This window comes from Salmo salar, chromosome ssa08 (assembly GCF_905237065.1).
Source record: "Salmo salar chromosome ssa08, Ssal_v3.1, whole genome shotgun sequence".
Lineage (NCBI taxonomy): Eukaryota > Metazoa > Chordata > Actinopteri > Salmoniformes > Salmonidae > Salmo > Salmo salar.
The window spans coordinates 9538340-9564042 of record NC_059449.1 but is presented as its reverse complement, the minus strand read 5'-3'; the positions used below and the strand labels follow the sequence as shown (position 1 = coordinate 9564042).

General features: G+C 46.3%; 1 protein-coding gene and 1 long non-coding RNA gene across 2 annotated transcripts; both read right to left on the bottom strand.

The window, feature by feature from the left end:
* Positions 1 to 608: 608 nt before the first annotated feature.
* LOC106610116 (zinc finger and SCAN domain-containing protein 22) lies at positions 609 to 6592 on the bottom strand. The gene is made up of 3 exons (XM_014209286.2): positions 6363 to 6592; positions 6002 to 6129; positions 609 to 2526 (listed from the first exon to the last, which is right to left on the bottom strand). The coding sequence occupies exons 1-3, from the start codon at positions 6583 to 6585 to the stop codon at positions 1528 to 1530; spliced, it is 1350 nt and encodes a 449-aa protein (XP_014064761.2). The 5' UTR covers positions 6586 to 6592; the 3' UTR covers positions 609 to 1527.
* Positions 6593 to 16064: 9472 nt separating this feature from the next.
* LOC123744279 (uncharacterized) lies at positions 16065 to 16853 on the bottom strand. Its single transcript, XR_006770860.1, has 3 exons — positions 16749 to 16853; positions 16252 to 16363; positions 16065 to 16091 (listed from the first exon to the last, which is right to left on the bottom strand). It is a non-coding gene; the product is annotated as an uncharacterized lncRNA (long non-coding RNA).
* Positions 16854 to 25703: the final 8850 nt, after the last annotated feature.

Genomic DNA, 25703 nt, shown 5'->3' with positions numbered 1-25703 from the left:
TCTGTACCTTTTTTAGATTAGGGTTAAGGTTAGTTTTAGGGGAAGGGTTAGCTAACATGCTGAGTAGTTAAAGTAGCAAGTAGTTGCAAATTAGCTAAAATGCTAAATTTGTCCATGAAAACACGCAACCATTGGGTTGCTAGAAGTTTGCTTTATGCGCCCACCCATCCCCCCTGTCCAACCACCCTCTTTTTGTTTTAAGTAACCTACTGTCATACCAAAAGTAACATATACTCATTTGAGTGTCCCGGATTTATGTAGGCTAATGTAATGTAACCTAACTTAAAGTAACATATCATGCTAAATGGAGTGGCATGGATTTTAGTAAAACATAATATGTTTTGCTCTGAGACCAGGCTGACTACGTTTAAGTCCTATACTGTAGTTACAGAATGACTTCATTGTTGTTAAACCTATCATGGTGGACATAAATATGGGTAAAAAATAAGTAATAATAAATCAATATTCATCAGACAAACCTGACTAAACTATTTGTACAATAGGTATTTGTGTAGGTATATTTAGTGAGTGTGTATTAGCTGTAAAGCTGTCGGGTGTATGGAGAATAGGGTGAGATCAGATGTGATGTATACTAAAGAGAGTCTCAATGAAAGTTTTTTGTGTTTATTAAACATTTTAAAAAATGTAATACACCATATGAAAACCACACATACAAGTCTCAACAAAATAATCTGCATTAACTTGATGAACTGCATTAATTCTCATTAAAAGTGTCTTGGTAAAAAATAAAGTAGTTAAATGGATGTAATGAAATAGGCATTGGTGAACATTTATATCCTACACAGTACAAACACTATGTAATATACCTTTTAGACTTATATATGCATTATACTGTTTATATCACACAATATCTGGATGCAATATTCTATTCAGGAATATTCAACACTGTCCCTATCATTATTCCAAATGCATCTGTGGATCTTTTCTGTTGACAGTAATGAAAATGAATCTTTGTCTTGAGAGAAGATTAAGAAGCATCCCGATTGGCTCTATGGATCTGGCCCACCTGACCGAGCCTATCCAGAGCTCTGCTGCGAGGCTTGGGGGTGGGGGCCTAGTGGGGGCTTCCACTGTGACAGTTAACCAATGAGCAGCATGAAGTAGGAAGATAAGAGGGTAGATAAAGATGAGGAAGAAATCATGCTCTGTACACACAAATAAAAGGAACTCAGAGAAAGAGACACCCTCAAAGAGTACATGCATGGTTAGGTGGGCAAAAGGAGAGAACTACTAAATGTGAGGTAGAAATATTTAAGGGTTAGCTTGGAGGAAGAGAAGATCTAAGGCAAAAAAAAGAGAGAAAGTTAAGGTTGGCAGCATGTCACCAATGATGGGGAGACAATGTGCTATTGGGTGGCCCTAAGGAACTAGGGGGTTACAGTAGTGATTCCTGTACCCTGAGGAGGGAATGGTTACCTTTTATGTTATGAAGTGTAATGGTTTTTCTGCTGGTGTATCCTGAGGTAGCTCCTCTCTGAGAACCTCAGAGAAGGCGAATGGCCTTTCTCATGTGTGGACCTTCAGGTGCCTCTTCAGATGGTGCTGGTGTGAGAACCTTTTCTCACACTGAGGGCAGCTGTAGGGTTTCTCTCCTGTGTGGACCCTCTGGTGCCTCTTCAGGGTGCCAGCCTCTGAGAAGCGCATGTGACACTGGGTACAGCTGAAGGGTTTCTCCCCTGTGTGGACCCTCTGGTGGATCTTCACATAGTTCGCCTCAGCAAAGCACTTCCCACATGTTGGGCAGGCGTACGGCTTGGCAGCGTCGGTCTTAATGTTCGGCCTCCCACGTTGTGACCCAATGACACCAGAGGCGGTAGAAGCAGGAGCCACCCTCATCTGGTTAGTCTTTGCGCTCCCTCCCTGACCTCTAGCCATTGTTTCGGTGTTGTTGGGATTGTGTGCTGTGTTATAGGCTAGATACCTCTTGTGGTGAACACCCATCCTGACCCTGTCTGTATTGGTGGGGTAACCATGAGGTAGTTGAGGAAGGCTAGACCCAGGTCCAGGATTTCTATGAACCCAATCATCAGGCGTTAGATGAGATCCTGAAGGAGAAGACAGACTTGCTGTTCGACTCCCACCAGGGGGTTCTCCCATCACTCTCTGTGAAGGCTGAAGCCCTGGGTGACCTGCTCTGTTCATCATGGATACTGTGGTGTTTGAATCATAGGAACAGGAGGGTCTATCTCTATCAGCCCCAGGTCCTGTTTCATCCCTGCACTGAGACTGGGAAGAGAAGGGTCTGGGCTGCAGACTGGATCCTCTGTCTCTCGCATGACCACCAGGACTGAGGTTGTTCAGTCCACCTGTCCACTGGTTGTGTTCTGTGTGGTGGTGGAGTCTCTGTCCCTCGTGGTTCGGTCTTGGTTCTGACTCGGGAAGGAAGAGCAACGGCTCCTGATCCAGGGTCCTGATCTGGGGCCAGGGTTTGTGACCGGCCACTTCAGAGGTCCAGTCTCTCCCGCCAGCAACGCCGGATATCAGCAGTTCCTCATGGACTGCAGACTGTAAACACAAATTGGACGGAAAAGCATGAAAGTTTATATAAGAAATGATTTGCTGTACACATAGAAACGTGAATATTAATAACCACAGTCAAGCCCATCTCTAACACTGTGATTAAATTACCTAACAATATGGATCCATTGGAGTTCATTATAAAAAATGTCCATATGTGTTGATTCAAGAATTAAGTATAATGTTTTGGTTCGACTGAGATAAGGAAAACTCAGTCCCTGTAATGATGCAAAAATAACCAAGTCAGTCAGCACAGTCAATTTTGTATTGAATTTCAACAAAATGGTATATATACACTCACATAACGTGAAGTACGGTACTTTCATTGCACAAAACAATACGTGGCAAGAAGAATAACTTTCTCACTTTGGTAACACTACATTTTTCTGTAAATCTGGTTCCCTTGCTTTGTTAAAATACATTTTTGAAAACTTTGGACAAAGTTAAACATTACATTACAAAGACCTTCAATACTTTGTGTCAAGTAAACATGAATTAAGGCAATATCCTCAACTCACTATTAAAAAAACAGTATCATCCTAAAGGAACATATACTGAACAAAAATATAAACGCAACGTGCAACAATTTAAAAGATTTACAGAGTTACAGTTCATATAAGAAAAGCAGTCAATGTAAATAAATAAATTAGGCCCTACTCCATGGATTTCACATGACTGGGAATACAGAAATGCATCTGTTGGTCACATATACAGATACCTTAAACAATAATGGAAGGGGCATGGATCAGAAAACCAGTCAGTATGCAGTGCGACACATCTCCTTCACATAGAGTTGATCAGACTGTTGATTGTGGCCTGTGGAAGCTTGTCCCACTCCTCTTTAATGCCTGTGGAAAGGTGCTGGATATTTGCGAGAATTGGAACACGCTATCGCACACGTCGATCCAGAGCATCCCAAACATGCTCAACGGCTGACATGTCTGGTGAGTATGCAGGCCATGGAAGAACTGGGAAATGTTCAGCTTCCAGGAATTGTGTACAGATCCTTGTGACATGGGGCAGTGCATTATCATGGTTAAACATGAGGTGATGATGGCACGACAATGGGACTCAGGATCTCGTCACGGTATCTCTGTGCATTCAAATTTCCATTAATAAAATGCAATTGTGTTTGTTGTCCGTAGCTTATGCCTGCCCATACCATAACCCCACCATGGAGCACTCTGTTCAATGTTGACATCAGCAAACCGCTTGCCCACACAACGCCATACACGTGGTCTACGGTTGTGAGGCCGGTTGGACGTAATGCCAAACTCCCTAAAACAATGTTGGAGGAGAAATTAACATTACATTCTCTGGCAACAGCTCTGGTGGACATTCCTGCAGTCAGCATGCCAATTGCAAGCATCTGTGGCATTGTGTTGTATGACAAAACTGCACATTTTAGAGTGGCCTTTTATTGTCCCCAGCACAAGGTGCATCTGTGTAATGATCATGCTATTTAATCAGCTTCTTGATGTGCCACACCTCTAAGGTGGATGAATTATCTTGGCAAAGGAGAAATGCTCACTAACAGGAATGTAAACAAAATTGTGCACAAAATTGGAGAGAAATAAGCTTTTTGTGTGTATTGAACATTTTGGGGATCTTTTATATCAGCTCATGAAACATGGGACCAACACTTTACATATTGCGTTTATACTTCACCAGTGAAGCATTTTTACAGACACCCTTACACCAACCCCTGAGCAAGGCAATTAACCCACTGTTCCCTGGGCGCTGAAGACGTGGATGTCGATTATGGCAACCCCCTGCACCTCTCTGTTTCAGAGGGGTTGGGTTAAACGCAGAAGACACATTTCAGTTGAATGCATTCAGTTGTACAACTGACTAGGTATCCCCCTTTCCCTTTCCATTACATATCATCTACTCTGTCTCATCAACTCATTCTTTCCTCAGGTTACCTTATCCAGTTACCTATACATCCAAAACCAACAGAATGAAATACAAACAATGTAGACCCTCTGGTGCCTCTACATTTTGATGAAACATAGTGAAGCTCCAAAATGTCCTACCCTGGAAGCCTGTTTGAGACATAAGGAAGTGGATGGCGGCAAATGTTTTACATTTAACCTCGGACAAAGTTCTAGGTCCTAAGAAACAAAGAGATCTGCTGTTTGATCTGGATGGTTGTACAGTCGTCTCAAATAAAACTGAAGGATCTCGGAGTTGCTTTGGACCCTGATCAATTTTGACAAACATATCAAGAATGTTTCAAGGGCAAATGTTTTCCATCTTCGTAACGTTGCAAAAATCCGAAACCTTTTGTCCCAAAATTATGCAGAAAAGCTAATCCATGTTTTATCATTTCTAGATTGGACTACTGCAATGCTCTACTCTCCGGCTACCCGGATAAAGCACTAAATAAACTTCAGTTAGTGCTAAATACAGCTGCTAGTATCTAGAACCAAACAATTTGATCATATTGAGATAAAACTGTCCAGTTTGAGAATTTGTTGCAGCTCGTTCCAGTCGCTAGCTGCAGCAAACTGAAAAGAGGAGTGACCCAGGGATGTGTGCGCTTTGGGGACCTTTAACAGAATGTGACTGGCAGAACGGGTGTTGTATGTGGAGGATGAGGGCTGCAGTAGATATCTCAGATGGGGGGGGAGTGAGGCCTAAGAGCGTTTTATAAATAAGCATCAACCAGTGGGTCTTGTGACAGGTATACAGAGATGATGCTGAGAGGAGGACAGTGCACCGTCTAGCCATACTACCAAGTACTTGTATGAGGTGACTACCTCAAGCTCTAAACCCTGGGGTTTTAGGCTGGGTTTCTGTATAAGTACTTAGTGACATCTGCTGATGTAAAAAGGGATTCATAAATACATTTGATTTGATTCTCACACTGGGGGCAGCTGTAGGATTTCTCCCCTGTGTGGACCCTCTGGTGCCTCTACAGGCTGGATAAGTGGGAGGAACTGGCCCGGCACAGGTGGCAGCTGAACGGTTTCTCCTCCGTGTGTATCCTCTGGTGGATCTCCACCTGTTCCGTCTCAACTTCTCTCATTTGTCAATTTAGTGTTGAGTCACTGGCATTGTCTGAGGTCTGGTTTAACATTAGGAGAGTGTGAGGAGGATGAAGGCCAGGGAGTGTCTGTGTTGTCACAGGGTCCATGTTCCAGTTGATAGATCCTATAGAAGGCAGGCTGAAGGCAGCACCTGTTAGGGGGTTAACCTGAGGTGCCATCAGTCTCTCTGAATGACAACTATTGGAGCAGGATGGAGCATCGCTAGCCGAGTCTGTGTCTGTTCTCTCCCGCCACATACGGACACCTCACCGTCCCCGCAGACCAAATCTACACCTCGCCCTGGTCTCAGCCATTCTGCTGTCATGGAGACTAAATTAGGATGTTGTTTTGTGTTCGACTGTCTGTTTCTAGTTGTGGTTAACAATGTTGTTCCCCAGCCCAGAGTTGAAGATGCTGCCCCAGCCACTGACCTCAGCCATGTCGCCTCTGGTCCTGGCCTGCTCAATGACGTCGTCCCCAAGGCCCTTGGCTGCACCAGTCCGAGTCTGGGAATCCAAGATGGCCACCCAGTCTCCTCCGTTAGCCTCCAGCCAACCACCTGCAGGAAGAGGTTACAAAAGAGACTTTACAAACATGGAAGAGAACTCTACATATGGAGTTTCTTTCGTCAATTACCTGGTCAAGTTCATACATTATAATGTGTGGTTTTGTATGTAAACATAAGTTGTATTGATTTCATTTTATGAATGAAGTAAGAATATTATCCATGTGCATCCCTATTCCCATTGAAGATCTATTACTGTATGTAGGCTATATGTATTTCTCCGTTACCTTGCTCCCCCATCTTTAGTCCACTCAGCAGATCAATGCTCTCTGGTTCATCTTCTATTGTCTCCTCTTTGACTAGCAGCAGATCAGGCTTCCCATCCTCCATGTCTACTGACTGTAAGAGATACAGAGTGAGAGGATGTTGGATCAAGAAATCTGATATGAGCATCCTGCTATGGAGCATCTTCTGATTGGGCAATGAGGGACTGCTACAGTATGCAAACATATTAGTTAATTTGATTACTTGACCCTCTTTAATAGTTTAATTTTTTTATTTCACCTTTATTTAACCAGGTAGGCGAGTTGAGAACAAGTTCTCATTTACAACTGCGACCTGGCCAAGATAAAGCAAAGCAGTTCGACACATACAACAACACAGTTACAAATGGAGTAAAACAAACATACAGTCAATAATACAGTAGAAAAATAAGTCTATATACAATGTGAGCAAATGAGGTGAGATAAGGGAGGTAAAGGCAAAAAAGGCCATGGTGGCGAAGTAAATACAATATAGAAATTAAAACACTGGAATGGAAAATTTGACAGTAGATGAGTGTGCAAAGTAGAAATACTGGGGTATTATAATTATAATAATGGGCATTATAATTCAAAGGCATGGTCTACAAAGAGTCTCAGAGTAAGAGTGCAGATCTAGGATCTTTACATATGTTATTCATTATAATCTAAAAGGCTAAACTGACCCTAGATGGGCACTCCTACTCTGAGAGGCTTTGTGGATACAGACCCTGAACTAATACCATTCAGACAGTAGTTTACAGTGGGCTCACCTCAGTGAGACTGTGTGTGGTCCTGTGCTGCTCAGCTGGTTCCTCTGTGGGTTCAGGAGGTGGTGTAGTCTGGTTGTCCTCCATGACCATGGTCCCCTCAGGGTTCCCCAGACCCTCCTCCTTCACCAGCAGCACCTCTGGACCCTCATCCTCCTGGAAGAGACAGGTGATACAGATTACACAGACATACACTCCCCAGGTACGTACACACAGATAATAAACACGCTTTAATGATGGAGTGTTTACCCATCCCCACTACATGAGTCCTATACTGTAGTTACAGAATTACTTCATTGTTGTTAAACCCATCATGGTGGACATAAATATGATGTTGTGGGTAAAAAGTCAGCAATGATAAGTCAAGTAATCATCAGACAAGCCTGACTAGTGTATGGGTATTTGTAGGTACAGTGGGGGGGAAAAGTATTTGATCCCCTGCTGATTTTGTACGTTTGCCCACTTACAAAGAAATGATCAGTCTATAATTTTAATGGTAGGTTTATATGAACAGTGAGAGACAGAATAACAACCAAAAAAATCCAGAAAAACGCATGTCAAAAATGTTATAAAATGATTTGCATTTTAATGAGGGAAATAAGTATTTGAACCCTCTGCAAAACATGACTTAGTACTTGGTGGCAAAACCCTTGTTGGCAATCACAGAGGTCAGACGTTTCTTGTAGTTGGCCACCAGGTTTGCACACATCTCAGGAGGGATTTTGTCCCACTCCTCTTTGCAGATCTTCTCCAAGTCATTAAGGTTTCGAGGCTGACGTTTGGCAACTCGAACCTTCAGCTCCCTCCACAGATTTTCTATGGGATTAAGGTCTGGAGACTGGCTAGGCCACTCCAGGACCTTAATGTGCTTCTTCTTGAACTACTCCTTTGTTGCCTTGGCCGTGTGTTTTGGGTCATTGTCATGCTGGAATACCCATCCACGACCCATTTTCAATGCCCTGGCTGAGGGAAGGAGGTTCTCACCCAAGATTTGACAGTACATGGCCCCGTCAAATGATGCGGTGAAGTTGTCCTGTCCCCTTAGCAGAAAAACACCCCCAAAGCATAATGTTTCCACCTCCATGTTTGACGGTGGAGATGGTGTTCTTGGGGTCATAGGCAGCATTCCTCCTCCTCCAAACACGGCGAGTTGAGTTGATGCCAAAGAGCTCCATTTTGGTCTCATCTGACCACAACACTTTCACCCAGTTGTCCTCTGAATCATTCAGATGTTCATTGGCAAACTTCAGATGGGCATGTATATGTATTCTTGAGCAGGGGGACCTTGCGGGCGCTGCAGGATTTCAGTCCTTCATGGCGTAGTGTGTTACCAATTGTTTTCTTGGTGACAATGGTCCCAGCTGCCTTGAGATCATTGACAAGATCCCCCCCGTGTAGTTCTGGGCTGATTCCTCACCGTTCTCATGATCATTGCAACCCCACGAGGTGAGATCTTGCATGGAGCCCCAGGCCAAGGGATATTGACAGTTCTTTTGTGTTTCTTCCATTTGCGAATAATCACACCAAATGTTGTCACCTTCTCATCAAGCTTCTTGGCGATGGTATTGTAGCCCATTCCAGCCTTGTGTAGGTCTACAATCTTGTCCCTGACATCCTTGGAGAGATTTTTGGTCTTGGCCATGGTGGAGAGTTTGGAATCTGATTGATTGATTGCTTCTGTGGACAGGCGTCTTTTTTACAGGTAACAAGCTGCGGTTAGGAGCACTCCCTTTAAGAGTGTGCTCCTAATCTCAGCTCGTTACCTGTATAAAAGACACCTGGGAGCCAGAAATCTTTCTGATTGAGAGGGGGTCAAATACTTATTTCCCTCATTAAAATGCAAATCAATTTATAACATTTTTGACATCCGTTTTTCTGGATATTTTTGTTGTTATTCTGTCTCTCACTGTTCAAATAAACCTACCATTAAAATTATAGACTGATCCTTTCTTTATCAGTGGGCAATCATACAAAATCAGCAGGGGATCAAATACTTTTCCCCCCCACTGTATATATGGTGAGTGTTCACTGAGTGTACAAACCATTAGGAACACCTTCCAAATACAATTTATCGGGGCATGGACTCTATAAGGTGGTGAAAGTGTTCCACAGGATTGCTGGCCCATGTTGACTCCAATGTTTCCCAAAGTTGTGTCAAGTTGGCTGGATGTCCTGTTGGGTGGTGGACCATTCTTGATACACGCGTGAAAAATCAAGCAGCGTTGCAGTTCTTGACACACTCAAACCGGGTGCACCTGGCACCTACTACCATACCCCATTCAAAGGCACTTAAATATTTTACAATCCATGTCTCAATTGTCTCAATGCTTAAAAATAATTTTTAACCTGTCTCCTCCCCTTCATTTACACCAATTGAAGTGGATTTAATAGGTGACATCAAAAAGGGATCATAGCTTTTACCTGCATTCACCTGGTCAGTCTATGTCATGGAAATAGCAGGTTTTCCTAATGTTTTGTGCACTCGGTGTATATTGGTAATAAAGCGCTGTTGTGTGTATGCAGAATAGGGTGAGATCAGATGTGATGTATGCTAAAGAGAGTCCCAATAAAAGTCTTAGAATGAAAAGTCCCACTTTGTGTTCATTGAACATAAACAAGTTTTAAATACACCACATGAAAACCACACATACTTGTCATGTCTCAACAAAAATATCTGCCTGAACTTAATGAACTGCATTCATTTTCTCATTAAAAAAGTGTCTTTGGAAAATTTGCAAACATCGAATACACAGTACAAACACAATATGAAACAGACTTTTAGGCTATACGTGCCTCATACACTGAGTGTATACCAAACAATATGAACACCTGCTCTTTCCATGACATAAACTGACCAGGTGAATGCAGGTGAACGCTATGATCCCTTAGTGATGTCAAGAAGGATTTTTGGTAACACTTCACTTGACACCCAGTGTCATAACACGTTGTGACATGTATTGCGTTATTTTATGGCTGGTTATGACACCTACATAAGAGTGCCCTGCTAGAGCCTCCCGGTCAACTGTAAGTGCTGTTATTGTCCGGCTCAGCCGCAAGTTGCAACACTCACTACCGAGTTCCAAACTGCCTCTAGAAGCAACGTCTACACAAGAACTGTTTGTCGTGAAATGGGTTTCCATGGCCGAGCAGCCGCAAACATGCCTAAGATCACCATGAGTAATGCCAAGCGTCAGCTGGAGTCGTGTAAAGCTCGCCGTCATTGGACTTTAGAGCAGTGGAAACGCGTCTCTGGAGTGATAAATCACGCTTCACCATCTGGCAGTCCGACGGACGAATCTGGGTTTGGCGGATTCCACGAGAATGCTACCAGCCCGAATGCATAGTGCCAACTGTAAAGTTTGGTGGAGGAAGAATAAGGGTCTGGGGCTGTTTTTCAAGGTTCGGGCTAGGCCCCTTAGTTTCAGTGAAGGGATATCTTAACGCTACACCAAACAATGACATTCTAGATGATTCGGTGCTTCCAACTTTGCGGAAACAGTTTGGGGAAGGCCCTTTCCTGTTTCAGCAAGACAATGCCCCCGTGCACTATGCGAGGTCCATGCAGAAATGTACCAGTTCCAGTCCCCTCTAGACAGATCAGTCTGTGTCTCTAAACCAAAGGATATGTTGCCAGGGTCCATCTCTGTAGTGTAAAAACAAGACAGATCATCACCACCAGTGTCTAACGTGTCATCATCACCATCCCCACGGGAATTAACTGTCCTCTGGCTCTGGTGAAATACCGGTCAGTAGTAGAAGCCAGGATCAGGAGGTCAGACCGGAGGCCCTAGTCTCTTGGGGTCTGATCTGTGTTCAGATCGTGTGTGTAAGAGCCTGTGTATCGGACAGCGTTCGACTGACCTCCGTGATGCTGCGTCGGTTCCTGGCCTGGAGCGCAGCGGCGGTGGATAGGTCCTCCGTGGCTACAGGGGGCGCCACTCCAGATGCTGCCCCAGTCTGGATGTCTCTGCTGTGCCGTGGGTCCTCCTCTCCTTCAGACCTTTCTAGTTTGACTCCAGGACCTGCAGCCTCTGCATCTGCAGACTGACAAAGAAGAGGGGAGTACATGAGTTGAATTGGATATCAATGTCATAGGGAAGTCTCACAAGCTCCGCTATGGCAGATAAATAAGGATGTACATGGAAGCAAGTGAATACCTGAGGGGAGCCTTTCTGAAATAAACGGCCACATTTGATTTACCAAGTAATACATTTTTTATTCAAAACTATTACACTGACCTCTATCACGATAACGTTCTGGGTTGAGGTTCCACTCCCCTCATCAACAGTGATTGGTTGGTCATCTTTCCATGTATTGTGCCCTGCTGGCTTCACAAAGCTCCTGTGGCCTCCAGTGAGATGTCCTTCACCTGAGAGAGTGATTGGGGGGAAAGAGGTGGATAGGTTAGCTACTGTTCAACACTATATTGTACACTATTGACCATTTTGACACTGTCTAGAATTGGCAAGGATGTAAGGTAATGCTTGTAAGGTAATGCTTCTCATAACTTATTGATATACTATTTATTGATAAATGTATTGTGTTCCAGGCATCACATTGTTTTCATTGAGTAAATAATAGTAAATGCAGTAAATCAAGAACCTGGTTAGAATATGATAAGGTGTCTGTGCGCAAGATAGCTAAGTAATCATTATTATTATTATTGCATACAACCCAAAAATTGACCAAGACCCGTTGGTGTTGACACATCTAAAGCCACACAAGCGCAGAGGAGAAGGGGGCGACAGGTCCCGCAGTCTCCTGCTACATTTACCTCTTGCCATTACTCTGTATCGGTCGAGGATCTTGACAGTTCTGGGACGACTTGTGAGGATGCGCTCTTGCATTGTCCTCTCTGCGCGCTCCCGTGACACCTTCAGTTCCAGTAGCTGTAGTTTCCTCCGCAATGCCCTGTTTTCTTTCTGGCTTTGAGTTATTTCCAAACGAAACACTGCATAGTCGTCGTCTACGAGTTTACAGATATCTGCCACGGCTGCATTCGCTAGCACCTCCATAATGGAGGCTATTTGAGTGTGAAAAACCATACAGTTATCCATTGTTGGCTAACATTAGCAGTTAACAGCTAACTAGCGTTACCTAGATAACATCTATCAACCAAGTCCTGTTTCCAACACGAATTAAAGATTACCTGGGGTATGCGATGCTGTGAATTTAAATTGATCATATTTTGAGTTCCAGGGTGTTAGTTAATAAACATCAAAATAATAACAACAAAAAGGCTTTTCAGTTCTGTTTTCTTTTTCTTCTTTTAAGTTTTATTGGTGAATCGCAACCAACTGCCATGTGCATACACCGCCACCTACTGTACTGGAGTGTGAGGCCCATTACGAACTATCTATTCCACTATATTATCTTAACTAACCCTGAATTCATAATAAAATAAAATAATTCCCTTCAAACCTTCCTACTTCCATTACCCCCACCCAAAATGGGACTGCAGTGGAGAAGGTGAAAAGCTTCAAGTTTCTCAGCGTACACATCACTGACAATCTGAAATGGTCCACCCACACAGACAGTGTGCTGAAGGCACAACAGCGCCTCTTCTACCTCATAAGGCTGAAGAAATTTGGCTTGGCCCCTAAGACCCTCACAAACTTTTACAGATGCCCAATTGAGAGCATGCTGTCAGGCTGTATCACCGTCTGGTACGGCAACTGCATTGCCCACAACCACAGGGCTCTCCAGAGGGTGGTGCGGTCTGCCCAACGCACCAATGGGTGCACACTGCCTGCCCTCCAAGACAATAACAGCAGCACCCAATGTCACAGGAAGGGCAAAAAGATCATCAAGGACATCAACCACCCGAGCCACTGCCTGTTCACCCCGCTACCATCCAGAAGGCGAGGTCAGTACAGGTGCATCAAAGCTGGGACAGAGAGACTGAAAAACTGCTTCTATCTCAAGGCCATCACTGTTAAATAGCCATCACTAACCGGCTACCACCCGGTTACTCAACCTTGTACCTTAGAGGCTGCTGCGCAATATATATATATATATATATATATATATATATATATATATATATATATATATATGGAATCACTGGTCACTTTAATAATGTTTACGTTCAGATTTACTCATTTCATATGTATATACTGTATTCTATTCTACTGTATTTTAGTCAATGCCACTCTGACACTGGTCATCCTAATATTTATATATTTCTTAATTCCATTCTTTTACTTTTAGATTTGTGTATTGTTGTGAATTGTTAGATAATATTGCACTGTTGGAGCTAGGAACACAAGCATTTCGCTACACTCGCACTAACATCCGCTAAATATGTGTATGTGACCAATCAAATTTGATTGACCCTGTCAAACACCTCTCCTTTTCTATATCATACATTTCACAAAATAATAATACATGTTCAACCGTTTCCTCTTCCATGTTTCCCCATCAATTCAATCCCATACGCCCTTATCTCATCCTAAATAACATAACCGCCTCCCTTCTGTTCCCATTATATGACACTATCTCCAGTACAGATTTTCCCATCTGTTTACTTCTTCAAGTTGGGCTACACCAAAAAGGTGTATTGCTGCCACCTACTGTGTGTGGTGAAAACTGGGAGACTTTAAATGGATGGTTGCACTGCAAGCAGCAACTTTCTCAAAAACACTTCCAACTAAGGCTTTCCCACAGAACGGACAAGGGAAGCGCTTCTAATTTGCCACTGGAGTTACTGATAGCACAACTACTACTGTCATTTGGCTTGTGTTGCCATTTAGTGTTGAGGCACTGGCATTGTCTGAGGTCTGATTTAACATTACGAGAGTGTGAGGAGGATAAAGGCCAGGGAGTGTCTGTGTTGTCGAAGGGTCCATGTTCACCCGCCCGCCCGACTAGCATTGCTACTCTGGACGATTCTGACTTAGAATATGTGGACAACTACAAATACCTAGGTGTCTGGTTAGACTGTAAACTCTCCTTACAGAGTCACATTAAACATCTCCAATACAAAATTAAATCTAGAAGAATCGGCTTCCTATTTCCGAACAAAGCCTCCTTCACTCATGCTGCCAAACATACCCTCGTAAAACTGACTATTCTACCGATCCTTGACTTCAGCGATGTCATTTACAAAATAGCCTCCAACACTCTACTCAGCAAACTGGATGTAGTCTATCACAGTGTCATCCGTTTTGTCACCAAAGCTCCATATACTACCCACCACTGCGACCTGTATGCTCTCGTTGGGTGGCCCTCGCTTCATATTCGTCGCCAAACCCACTGGCTCCAGGTCATCTATAAGTCTTTGCTAGGTAAAGCCCTGCCTTATCTCAGCTCACTGGTCACCATAGCAACACCCACCCGTAGCACACGCTCCATCAGGTATATTTCACTGGTCATCCCTAAAGCCAACACTTCCTTTAGCCGCCTTTCCTTCCAGTTCTCTGCTGCCAATGACTGGAACAATTTTTTTTTTTTTTTATCACTCAAGCTGGAGACTCATCTCTCCCTCTCTAACTTTAAGCATCAGCTGTTAGAGCAGCTTACCGATCACTGTACCTGTACACAGCCAATCTGTAAATAGCACACCTCATCCCCATATTGTTATTCATCTTCTTGCTCTTTTGCACCCAGTATCTCTACTTGCACATCATCATCTGCACATCTGTCACTCCAGTGTTAATGCTAAATTGTAATTATTTCACCTCTATGGCCTATTTATTGCCTTACCTCCCTAATCTTCTACATTTGCACACACTGTACATAGATTGTTCTATTATGTTATTGACTGTACATTTGTTTATGTGTAACTCTGTGTTGTTGTTTTTGTCGCTCTGCTTTGCTTTATCTTGGCCAGGTTGCAGTTGTAAATGAGAACTTGTTCTCAACTGGCCTACTTGTTAAATAAATGTGAAATAAAAAAAATATTTAAAAAAATTGATAGATCCTATAGAAGGCAGGCTGAAGGCAGAACCTGTTAGGGGGTTAATCTGAGACGCCATCAGTCTCTCTGAATCACAACTATAGGAGCAGGACGGCGCATCGCTAGCCGAGTCTGTTTCTGTTCTCTTTTGCCGCATACGGACACCTCCCCGTCCCCGCGGACCAGTCTGTTGTCATAGAGACTAATTTTGTTTGTTGTTTTGTGTTCTACTGTCTGTTTCTGGTCATGGTTAACAGTGTTGTTCCCCAGCCCAGAGTTACAGGCACTGTCCCATCCACTATGTCAAATCAAATCAAATATCACATCAGCTGATATCTCAAAGTGCTGTACAGAAATCCAGCCTAAAACCCCAAACAGCAAGCAATGCAGGTGTAGAAGCACGGTGGCTAAGAAAAACTCCTTAGAAAGACCAAGACCTAGGAAGAAACCTAGAGAGGAACCAGGCTATGAGGGGTGGCCAGTCCTCTTCTGGCTGTGCCGGGTGGAGATTATAACAGAACATGGCCAAGATGTTCAAATGTTCATAAATGACCAGCATGGTCAAATAATAATAATCACAGTAGTTGTTGAGGGTGCAACAGGTCAGCACCTCAGGAGTAAATGTCAGTTGGCTTTTCATAGCCGACCATTGAGAGTATCTCTACCGCTCCTGCTGTCTCTAGAGAGTTGAAAACAGCAGGTCTGGGACAGGTAGTACGTCCGGTGAACAGGTCATGGTTCCATAGCCGCAGGCAGAACAGTTGAAACTGGAGCAGCAGCACGGCCAGGTGAACTGGGGACAGCAAGGAGTCATCATGCCAGGTAGTCCTGAGGCATGGTCCTAGGGCTCAGGTCCTCCGAGAGAGGGAAAGAAAGAAATAGAGAAAGAGAGAATTAGAGAGAGCATACTTGAATTCACACAGGACACCATGTCGACTCTGGTCCTGGCCTGCTTGGTGATGTTGACGCCTTGGCCCTTGACTGCACCTGTCTGGGTCTGGAAATCGAAAATGGCCACCCAGTCTCCTCTGTTAGCTTCCAGCCAACCACCTACAGGAAGAAGTTACAAAATAGACTTTACAAACATGGCAGAGGTATCTCTAGATATGGAGTTTTGTCAATTACCTGGTCAAGTTCATACATTATAATATGTATTTTTGTATGTAAACATACAGTAATTTGCTGTATCCTATATGTATTTCTCCCTTACCTTGTTCCCCCATCTTTCGTCCACTCAGCAGATCAATGCTCTCTGGTTCATCTTCTATCGTCTCCTCTTTGACCAGCAGCAGATCAGGCTTCCCATCCTCCATGTCTACTGACTGTAAAAGATACAGAGTGAGAGGATGTTGGATCAAGAAATCTGATATGAGCAACCTGCAATGGAGCACGTTGATTGGGCAATGAGGGATTGAGTACTATGAGTACTATGCAAACATGTTTGTTGATTTGATTACTTGCCATTCTTTAATCGTTTGATCATTCAAAGGCATGGTCTCACACTTAAGACAAAATTAATCAAGACCTGGCCCTGTATTCACAAAGAGTCTCAGAGTAGAAGTGCTGATCAAGGATCAGGTCCCCACCTGTCTACATAGTCTTATTCATTAAGATCTAAAAGGCTAAACTGATGCTAGATCAGGACACACTTTGTGGATACGGGCCCTGACCAAATACCATTCAGACAGTAGTTTACAGTGGGCTCACCTCAGTGAGACTGTGTGTGGTCCTGTGCTGCTCAGCTTGTTCCTCCGTGGCCAGGAGGTGTAGTCTGGTTGTCCTTCATGACCATGGTCCCCTCAGGGTCCCCCAGACCCTCCTCCTTCATCATCAGCACCTCTGGACCCTCCTCCTCCTTGACGTCAGTACTCCTCGATAATAAGTCACCTTTATGTAACTAGCAGGGCTGTAAAAATATTACAAGACAGCGCCGTTCACTTTGGCTATGGCCGGGGTGTGCAGCTAAGGAACATTATCAAGCGAACTAGTAACTAATTTAGCAATCCAGCCATTTAAATACCAGCATTCATTACAACAAAATATATATATTCTACATATACTAGCTAAGTATAAAATACTCCCATGGCCTAATCAGACTTACAATATTAGCGACACATAGGCCTAAGTTACTTGCACTGCTGTCTCAGTGTCTGAGCCTCCAACATAGCTGCATTGCCATACACAGATCTGTCCTCTGTGTTAGCTAGCGGATCAACTTTATGATTAAGTAATAATAGTATTTAAAAAGAATCAAGCTTGTTAACGTGGACTGAAGGGCATCAAGTCCAGGATTATCGGAGAGCAGAAGCCGAGTGCAGCCATTTAGGGTCTGTTTGCAGCGGATATGGCAGTTCAATTGTGGTGTTGTTGCATCAAACTGACTGTACACCGATTTAATAAAAGGAGGAGCTAGGGAAATTGGCAGGTAAAATTAGCATATTAAAGAACGTGTTAAGTTAGCGTGTGTAGGTGTATATTTAGGAGCTGTAGGTGTTAATTTGTCGTGTTCAGGACCGCTTGCAGCCGTTTATTTAGCACATGTGCACGCGCTTATTTGACACGTATAGGTGTTAATTTAGCGCGTGAAGACGTTAACTTAACACGTGCACGCGTTAATTTAGCGCCTGCACCTGCTTTATTTACACACGTAGCATTAAAAATATTGCGTTTTGACCATCTGCTTCAAGACCCAAAGGTCGTTCCATATACGTAGCATTAAAAATATTGCGTTTTGACCCCGTGCTTTAAGACCCAAACGGCGTTCCATAAGGCAAAACCATGACTTGCCAGATACATGTGAACAACAGGCACATCTCCGACAGTGTGTTTTCTCAAAGTTGCCTTGATGTCACGTATACTACTTATCAGTACACTCGTAACAACCTAAGCATTACGACATATATATTCAAGCAAATAAGCCATTCATTTTTTTGTTGACCAAATTCGACACTCATTTACCTCCATACACAACTCCTCACTTGGTGAACGAGAAACGCCACCAGATTTTGGGCCCAGTTATCCCTCTCGCTTTGCCTCTTCCTCTCTGCCTGAGCTCTGCCAGATATATTAGATAGGAATCCCATTGGTCAATGGATGTAGGAACTTACAACGTCCAGCTCAGCAGACTGTCGACCAATCACGTTCACATGCTGCGTCATGCAGTTGCTAAAATGATCGTCACGCAATCCCTTCTCAGTCAGGGTATGAATGGAGATACCTGCCTATATCCTTACGTAATGTCACGATTTCAAAGCTATACAATATTACAGAGAACAAGTTAAGTATCTCATATCTTGGAAAATATTTGTAATGTTGTACTAATTGTTGACGAAATTCATGCTAATGTTGGGTTCTTCTGTGGACTTTATATGGAGGTTAGCAACCTTAAGGTGCCTTACCGCCACCATCTGGACTGGTATGTGGACAAGAGACAGGGAAGCTCTAAATCCTACCCAATATTCTCATCTCCCTAAGGAAACGAAATACATATTTAAATATTACATTCCCCTGAAGATTTCCCCAGCAACTCACTTAATCTTGGCTCTTCAACCCCAGTGCTCCTCAAATCTAATAAATCGCTCCCTTTCCCTCCCATATTTCTGGCACTGAACTAGAAAGTGCTCCACTGTCTCCATCTCCTCCTAACAATGATCACACCTCCCAGTTGGATGTTTCCTCACCAATTTCAACATACTATTGAGTCGTCTGTGTCCCAGTCTCAGCCATGTGATTACACTTTCCTCCCTTCTCTCTCGGCCTGATGACCTCCCTGCCCTCACCTTTCCCTGAATCTTATACAGGTGTCTTCCCTTTCCCTCCCTTTTCCACAATTCTTTCCATTTGTTTTTAACCACTGATTTGATCAACGCCTTGGCTTCTGCTTTACTGATTGACAATTCCATTTCAACATTAGGATGTTTAAGAGCTTGGTACCCAGAGCAACATCACAAATACCCCCATCTGTCTCACCCTATACTAGTACTGCACAACCTCATACAATATATCCTATCTGCCCCGAGACAGAAATTAATGTTGGGTTTTTGAGCTAGTGCCCAATTGACTCCCATTCACTCGCCCAGAATGCACCACGCAGCCCATTGACGACGCATGGGCAACGTACACAATGGGTGCTGAAATGATTTCAATGTAGTTTCCCATCTCCTCAAAAGTATCTCTGGCGGGTTCCCCACATCTGTTTTTCAGAGGAAACAGAAGTTATGTTGAAAATACTATATCCCTGAAAACCGGAAACATTCGCTATCGTCCAAAGTATGGGTAGCTGCAGCCCAATATGGCGACCGGAGTATGGGCGAGTGGGTGTGTCGAAAGCAGTGGGTGTATGGAAAACAAATCAGCTAATTTGGCAAATTTGTTGCCACTCAAGACTGTTTGGCGTGGCTGATTGGGCTGCACAACAAGATAAGCCGGCGACCAGTGCACCAGGGTTGTTTCGACATGCCTGCTGACTTGAAATGCTTCCTATTGGGTATCACGGTCGTGTCGCTGGCGGTAGCTAACATTACAATTTTTTCTCTCATGTGATTTTATTTCAAGTAGGATAGCAGCCCACACAAGAAATAACTAATATTGATAATCATCTAGATGTCACCATGATACATACAGTGCATTTGGAAAGTATTCAGACCTCTTGATTTTTTTCCACATTTTTTATGTTCCAGGCTTATTCTAAAATAGATTAAATAAAAAATGTTCCTCATCAATCTACACACAATACCCCATAATGACAATGCAAAAACTGTTTTTTAGACATTTTTGAAAATCTATAAAAATAAAAAACAGATACCTTATTTACACAGTATTCAGACCCTTTGCTATGAGACTCAAAATTGAGCTCATGTGAATCCTGTTTCCATTGATCATCCTTGAGATGTTTCTACAACTTGACTGGAGTCCACATTTGGTAAATTCAGTTGATTGGACATGATTTGGAAAAGCACACACCTGTTTATATAAGGTCCCACAGTTGATATTGCATGTCAGAGCAAAAACCAAGTCATGAGGTTGAAAGAATTGTTCGTAAAGCTCAGAGACAGGATTGTGTCAAGGTACAGATCTGGGGAAGGGTACCAAAAGATTTCTGCAGTATTGAAAGTCCCCAAGAACACAGTGGCCTCCATCATTCTTAAATGGAAGAAGTTTGGAACCACCAAGACTCTTCCTAGAGCTGAACGCCAGGCCAAACTGAGCAATCGGGGGAGAAGGGGCTTGGTCAGAGAGGTGACCAAGAACCCGATGGCCACTCTGCCAGAGCTCTAGAGTTGCTCTGTGGCAATGGGAGAACCTTCCAGAAGGACAACCATCTCTGCAGCATTTCACCAATCAGGCCTTTATGGTAGAGTGGCCAAACTGAAGCCACTCCTCAGTAAAAGTCACATGACAGCCCGCTTGGATTTTACCAAGAGGCACCTAAAGGTCTCTGACCATGAGAAACAAGATTCTCTGGTCTGATGAAACCAAGATTGAACTCTTTGGCCTGAATGCCAAACGTCACGTCTGGAGGTGTCACGAGTGCTGTCTTCGAATTCCCTGTCATAAATGAGCCAAGGCGCAGCGTGCCAGTAGTTCCACATATTTTATTTGTGAACTTGAACAAAACAAATAAACAGGTGAACCTGAAACAAATGTGACATTCTGGGGCTGCTCACACACAGCTGCACAAAAACTGTCACGCTCGTCGTAAAGATGGGACCAAGGCGCAGCGGGAACGTGTAAACTCATCTTCTTTATTTTGAAGAAAACCAAAATAAACACGTAATACAAAACAACGACGAGAAAACAGTCCTGTGAGACAAACAGCTACACTTGGAACACATAAAACAAACACCCCTCTTACATAAATACATATCCCAACAAACCCCGAACCACATAAAACAAACACCCCCTGCCACGTCCTGACCAAACTACAATAACAAATAACCCCTTTACTGGTCAGGACGTGACAGTACACCCCCAAAGGTGCAGACCCCGGATGCACCTCACACAAAAAATACAAAAATAACCCCAAACTAAAGGGAGGGAAGGGAGGGTGGCCACCGTCACCGACGGTTCTTGTGCTACACCCCCCCTCCCCAACCCACCTACTATGGAGGTGGCTCAGGCTCCGGTCTTACACCCCCACCTAACCTGTCCACCCCCACTAAATAATTATTGAATGTTACCCTTCCCGAAGTCTCTGGGCTATGGCGCATTGCTGAAGACCTCGGGCTGATGTGCGTTGCTGGAGACCTCAGGCTGATGCGCGTCACTGGACACCTCGGGCTGAAGGGCGACTCTGGCTGCGCCGATTCCGGACTGTAGGGCGACTCTGGCTGCGCCGATTCCGGACTGTAGGGCGACTCTGGCTGCACCGATTCCGGACTGTAGGGCGACTCTCGCTGCGCCGATTCCGGACTGTAGGGCGACTCTCGCTGCGCCGGTTCCAGACTGTAGGGTGACTCTCTCGGCTCCAGACTGTGGGCCGTCTCTCTCGGCTCCGGACTGTGGGCCGTCTCTGCTGGCTCCGGACTGTGGGCCGTCTCTGTAGGCTCCGGACTGTGGGCCGTCTCTGTAGGCTCCGGACTGTGGGCCGTCTCTGCAGGCTCCGGACTGTGGGCCGTCTTTGCAGGCTCCGGACTGTGGGCCGTCTCTGCAGGCTCCGGACTGTGGGCCGTCTCTGCAGGCTCCGGACTGTGGGCCGTCTCTGCAGGCTCCGGACTGTGGGCCGTCTCTGCAGGCTCCGGACTGTGGGCCGTCTCTGCAGGCTCCGGACTGTGGGCCGTCTCTGCAGGCTCCGGACTGTGGGCCGTCTCTGACGGTTCCGGACTGTGGGCCGTCTCTGCCGGTTCCGGACTGTGGGCCGTCTCTGACGGTTCCGGACTGTGGGCCGTCTTTGCAGGCTCTGGACTGTAGGACGTCGCCGGAAGCACTGGATGGGGAACTGTCGCCGGAAGCTCTAGACGGGGAACTGTCGCCGGAAGCTCTAGACGGGGAACTGTCGCCGGAAGCTCTGGACGGGGAACTGTCGCCGGAAGCTCTGGACGGGGAACTGTCGCCGGAAGCTCTGGATGGGGAACTGTCGCCGGAAGCTCTGGACGGGGAACTGTCGCCGGAAGCTCTGGACGGGGAACTGTCGCCGGAAGCTCTAGACGGGGAACTGTCTCCGGCAGCTCTGGACTGGACAGGCGCACTACAGGCCTGGTGTGTGGGGCTGGCTTTGGAGGCGCCAGACTGGTAAGACGCACCTCAAGGCCAGAGCGAGGAGCAGGAACAGGACGTACTGGACTGGGCTGACGCACTGGAGGCCTGATGCGTGGGGCTGGTACTGGAGGTGCCAGACTGGAGACACGCACCCCAAGGCTAGTGCGAGGAGCGGGAACAGGATTACTGGACTGGGCTGACGCACTGGAAGCCTAGTGCGTGGTGCTGGCTTTGGAGGTGCCAGACTGGAGACATGCACCTCAAGGCTAGTGCGAGGAGCAGGAACTGGATACACCGGGCCATGAACAAGCACTGGAGATCTGGAGCGCACAGCCTGCACAACCCGTCCTGGCTGAGTGCTCACTCGAGCACGGCACTTGCGAGGGGCTGGAACCACTCTCACCGGACTGTGCGTGGGCATGGGCGAGATTGTGCGCACCTCCGCATAGCACGGTGCTCTTCTGATCCGCTCCTCCCCATAATAAGCATGGGGATTTGGCTCAGGTCTACTGCCTGCCCTAGCCAAACTACCCGTGTGCCCCCTCCAAAAAAATTATTGGGGCTGCCTCTCCGGCTTCCTTGCCAGCCGTGTTCCCCAGTAGCGTTCCCGGTCTTCTTTAGCCTCTCTTATCTCTGCTCTCCTTGCTGCCTCCACCTGCTCCCTGGCTCAGGATCCTTGCTCCTCCTGGGCCCGCTGCTTGGTCCGTTGGTGGTGGGTAGTTCTGTCACGGCCGTCTGAAGGAGTAGACCAAGGCGCAGCGGGAACGTGTAAACTCATCTTCTTTATTTTGAAGAAAACCAAAATAAACACGTAATACAAAACAACGACGAGAAAACAGTCCTGTGAGACAAACAGCTACACTTGGAACACATAAAACAAACACCCCTCTTACATAAATACATATCCCAACAAACCCCGAACCACATAAAACAAACACCCCCTGCCACGTCCTGACCAAACTACAATAACAAATAACCCTTTACTGGTCAGGACGTGACAAAAAACAAGATCCCACAAAAACACAGGGAAAAACAGGCTGCCTAAGTATGGCTTCCAATCAGAGACAACGATAGATAGCTGCCTCTGATTGGAAACCATACCCGGCCAAAACATAGAAAACAAAACATAGAATGCCCACCCACCTATCACACCCTGACCTAACTAAACAGAGAAAACACAGCTCTCCCAGGTCAGAGCGTGACAGTACCCCCCCCAAAGGTGCGTACTCCCGGCCGCAAACCTGAACCTATTGGGGAGGGTCCGGGTGGGCATCTATAATTGGCGGCGGCTCTGGTTCCGGGCGTAGCCCCCCTCCCGCCCACTGATCCCCCCGCTTCAGTGTGTCCGGAGCAACCAGACCGTGGATCATCGCCTGAAGCTCTGGAACGCCAACCGCCGCTGAAGACTCTGGGTTGAAGGCCGCCGGTGAAGACTCTGGGCTGCAGACCGCAGTTGAAGACTCTGGGCTGCAGACCGCCATTGAAGACTCTGGGCTGCAGACCGCCGTTGAAGACTCTGGGCTGCAGACCGCCATTGAAGGTTCTGGGCTGCAGGCCGCCGCTGGAGGTTCTGGGCTGCAGGCTGCCGCTGGAGGTTCTGGGCTGCAAGCCGCCGCTGGAAGTTCCGGACTGAGGAGCATCACTGGAGGCTCCGGGCTGAGGAGTGTCGCTGGAGGCTCCGGACTGAGGAGCGTCGCTGGAGGCTCCGGACTGGGGAGCGTCGCTGGAGGCTCCGGACTGGGGAGCGTCGCTGGAAGCTCCAGACTGGGGAGCGTCGCTGGAAGCTCCAGACTGGGGAGCGTCGCTGGAGGCTCCGTACTGATGAGCGTCGCTGGAGGCTCCGTACTGAGGAGTGTCGCTGGAGGCTCCGGACTGAGGAGCGTCGCCGGAGGCTCCGGACTGGGAAGCGTCATTATAGGTTCCGGACTAGGGACCGTTGCTGCAGGCTCCATGCCATGGATCATCTCTACAGGTTCCGCGCCATGGATCATCACTGGAGGCTCCGGACCATGGATAATCCCTACAGGCTTCTCGCCGTGGATTATCTCTACAGGCTCCGGGCCATGGATTACCTCTGGAGGCTTCGTGCCATGGAACATCCCTACAGGCTCCGGGCCATGGATCATCACTAGAGGCTTCGCGCCATGGATCATCTCTACAGGCTTCGGACCATCGATTATCACTGGAGGCTTTATTCGTGGAGCTGGAACAGGTCTCACCGGACTGGGGAGACGCACTGAGGACAGAGTGCTCAAAGCAGGCACCGGTCGTACTGGGCTATGGAGGCGTGCTGGAGGGAGAGTGCGCGGAGCAGGCACAGGACGTACTGGGCTATGGAGGCGCACTGGAGGAAGAGTGCGCGGAGCAGGCACCGGACGCACTGGGCTCTGGAGGCGCACTGGATGAGGAGTGCGAGGAGCAGGCACAGGACGTACTGGGCTATGGTGGCGCACTGGAAGGAGAGTGCGCGGAGCAGACACAGGACGTACTGGGCTCTGGAGGCGCACTGGAGGGCAGGAATGCTGAGCGGGCATACTCCAAGCTGGCTGAGTGCCAACCTTAGCACGACAACGGTGAGGAGCTTGCACCGAGTGCACCGGGCTGTGAGTGCGCATGGGCAACACTGTGCGCACCACCGCATAACACGGTGCTTGTACAGTCACTCGCTCCTCACAGTAAGCACAGGGAGTTGGCTCAGGTCTTAGAGCCGCCTTAGCCAATCTACCCATGTGCCCCCCCAAAAAAATGTTTTTGCCGCTGCCTCTCGGGCTCCTGTAGCTCCCTTAGCCGTTCTTCCCAGTATCGCCGTACCGCCTTCGCTGCCTCTATCTCCTCCGGCAGGCGGGGATTCTCTCCCGGCCTAGTCCAAGGTCCTGCCCCATCCAGGTTCTCTTCCCAGGTCCAGTCCTCTGCACCACACTGCTTGGTCCCGCTCGTCTTCCTGGTGAGCGCACGCTGCTTGGCTTTCTTTTGGTGGGATCTTCTGTCACGAGTGCTGTCTTCGAATTCCCTGTCATAAATTAGCCAAGGCGCAGCGTGCCGGTAGTTCCACATATTTTATTTGTGAACTTGAACAAAACAAATAAACAGGTGAAACTGAAACAAACGTGACGTTCTGGAGCTGCTCACACACAGATGCACAAAAACAAGATCCCACAAAAACACAGGGAAAAACAGGCTGCCTAAGTATGGCTTCCAATCAGAGACAACGATAGACAGCTGCCTCTGATTGGAAACCATACCCGGCCAAAACATAGAAAACAAAACATAGAATGCCCACCCACCTATCACACCCTGACCTAATTAAACAGAGAAAACACAGCTCTCCTAGGTCAGAGAGTGACAGGAGGAAACCTGGCACCATCCCTACAGTGAAGCATGGCGGTGGCAGCATCATGCTGTGAGGATGTTTTTCATCGGCAGGGACTGGGAGACTAGTCAGGATCAAGGGAAAGATGAACGGAG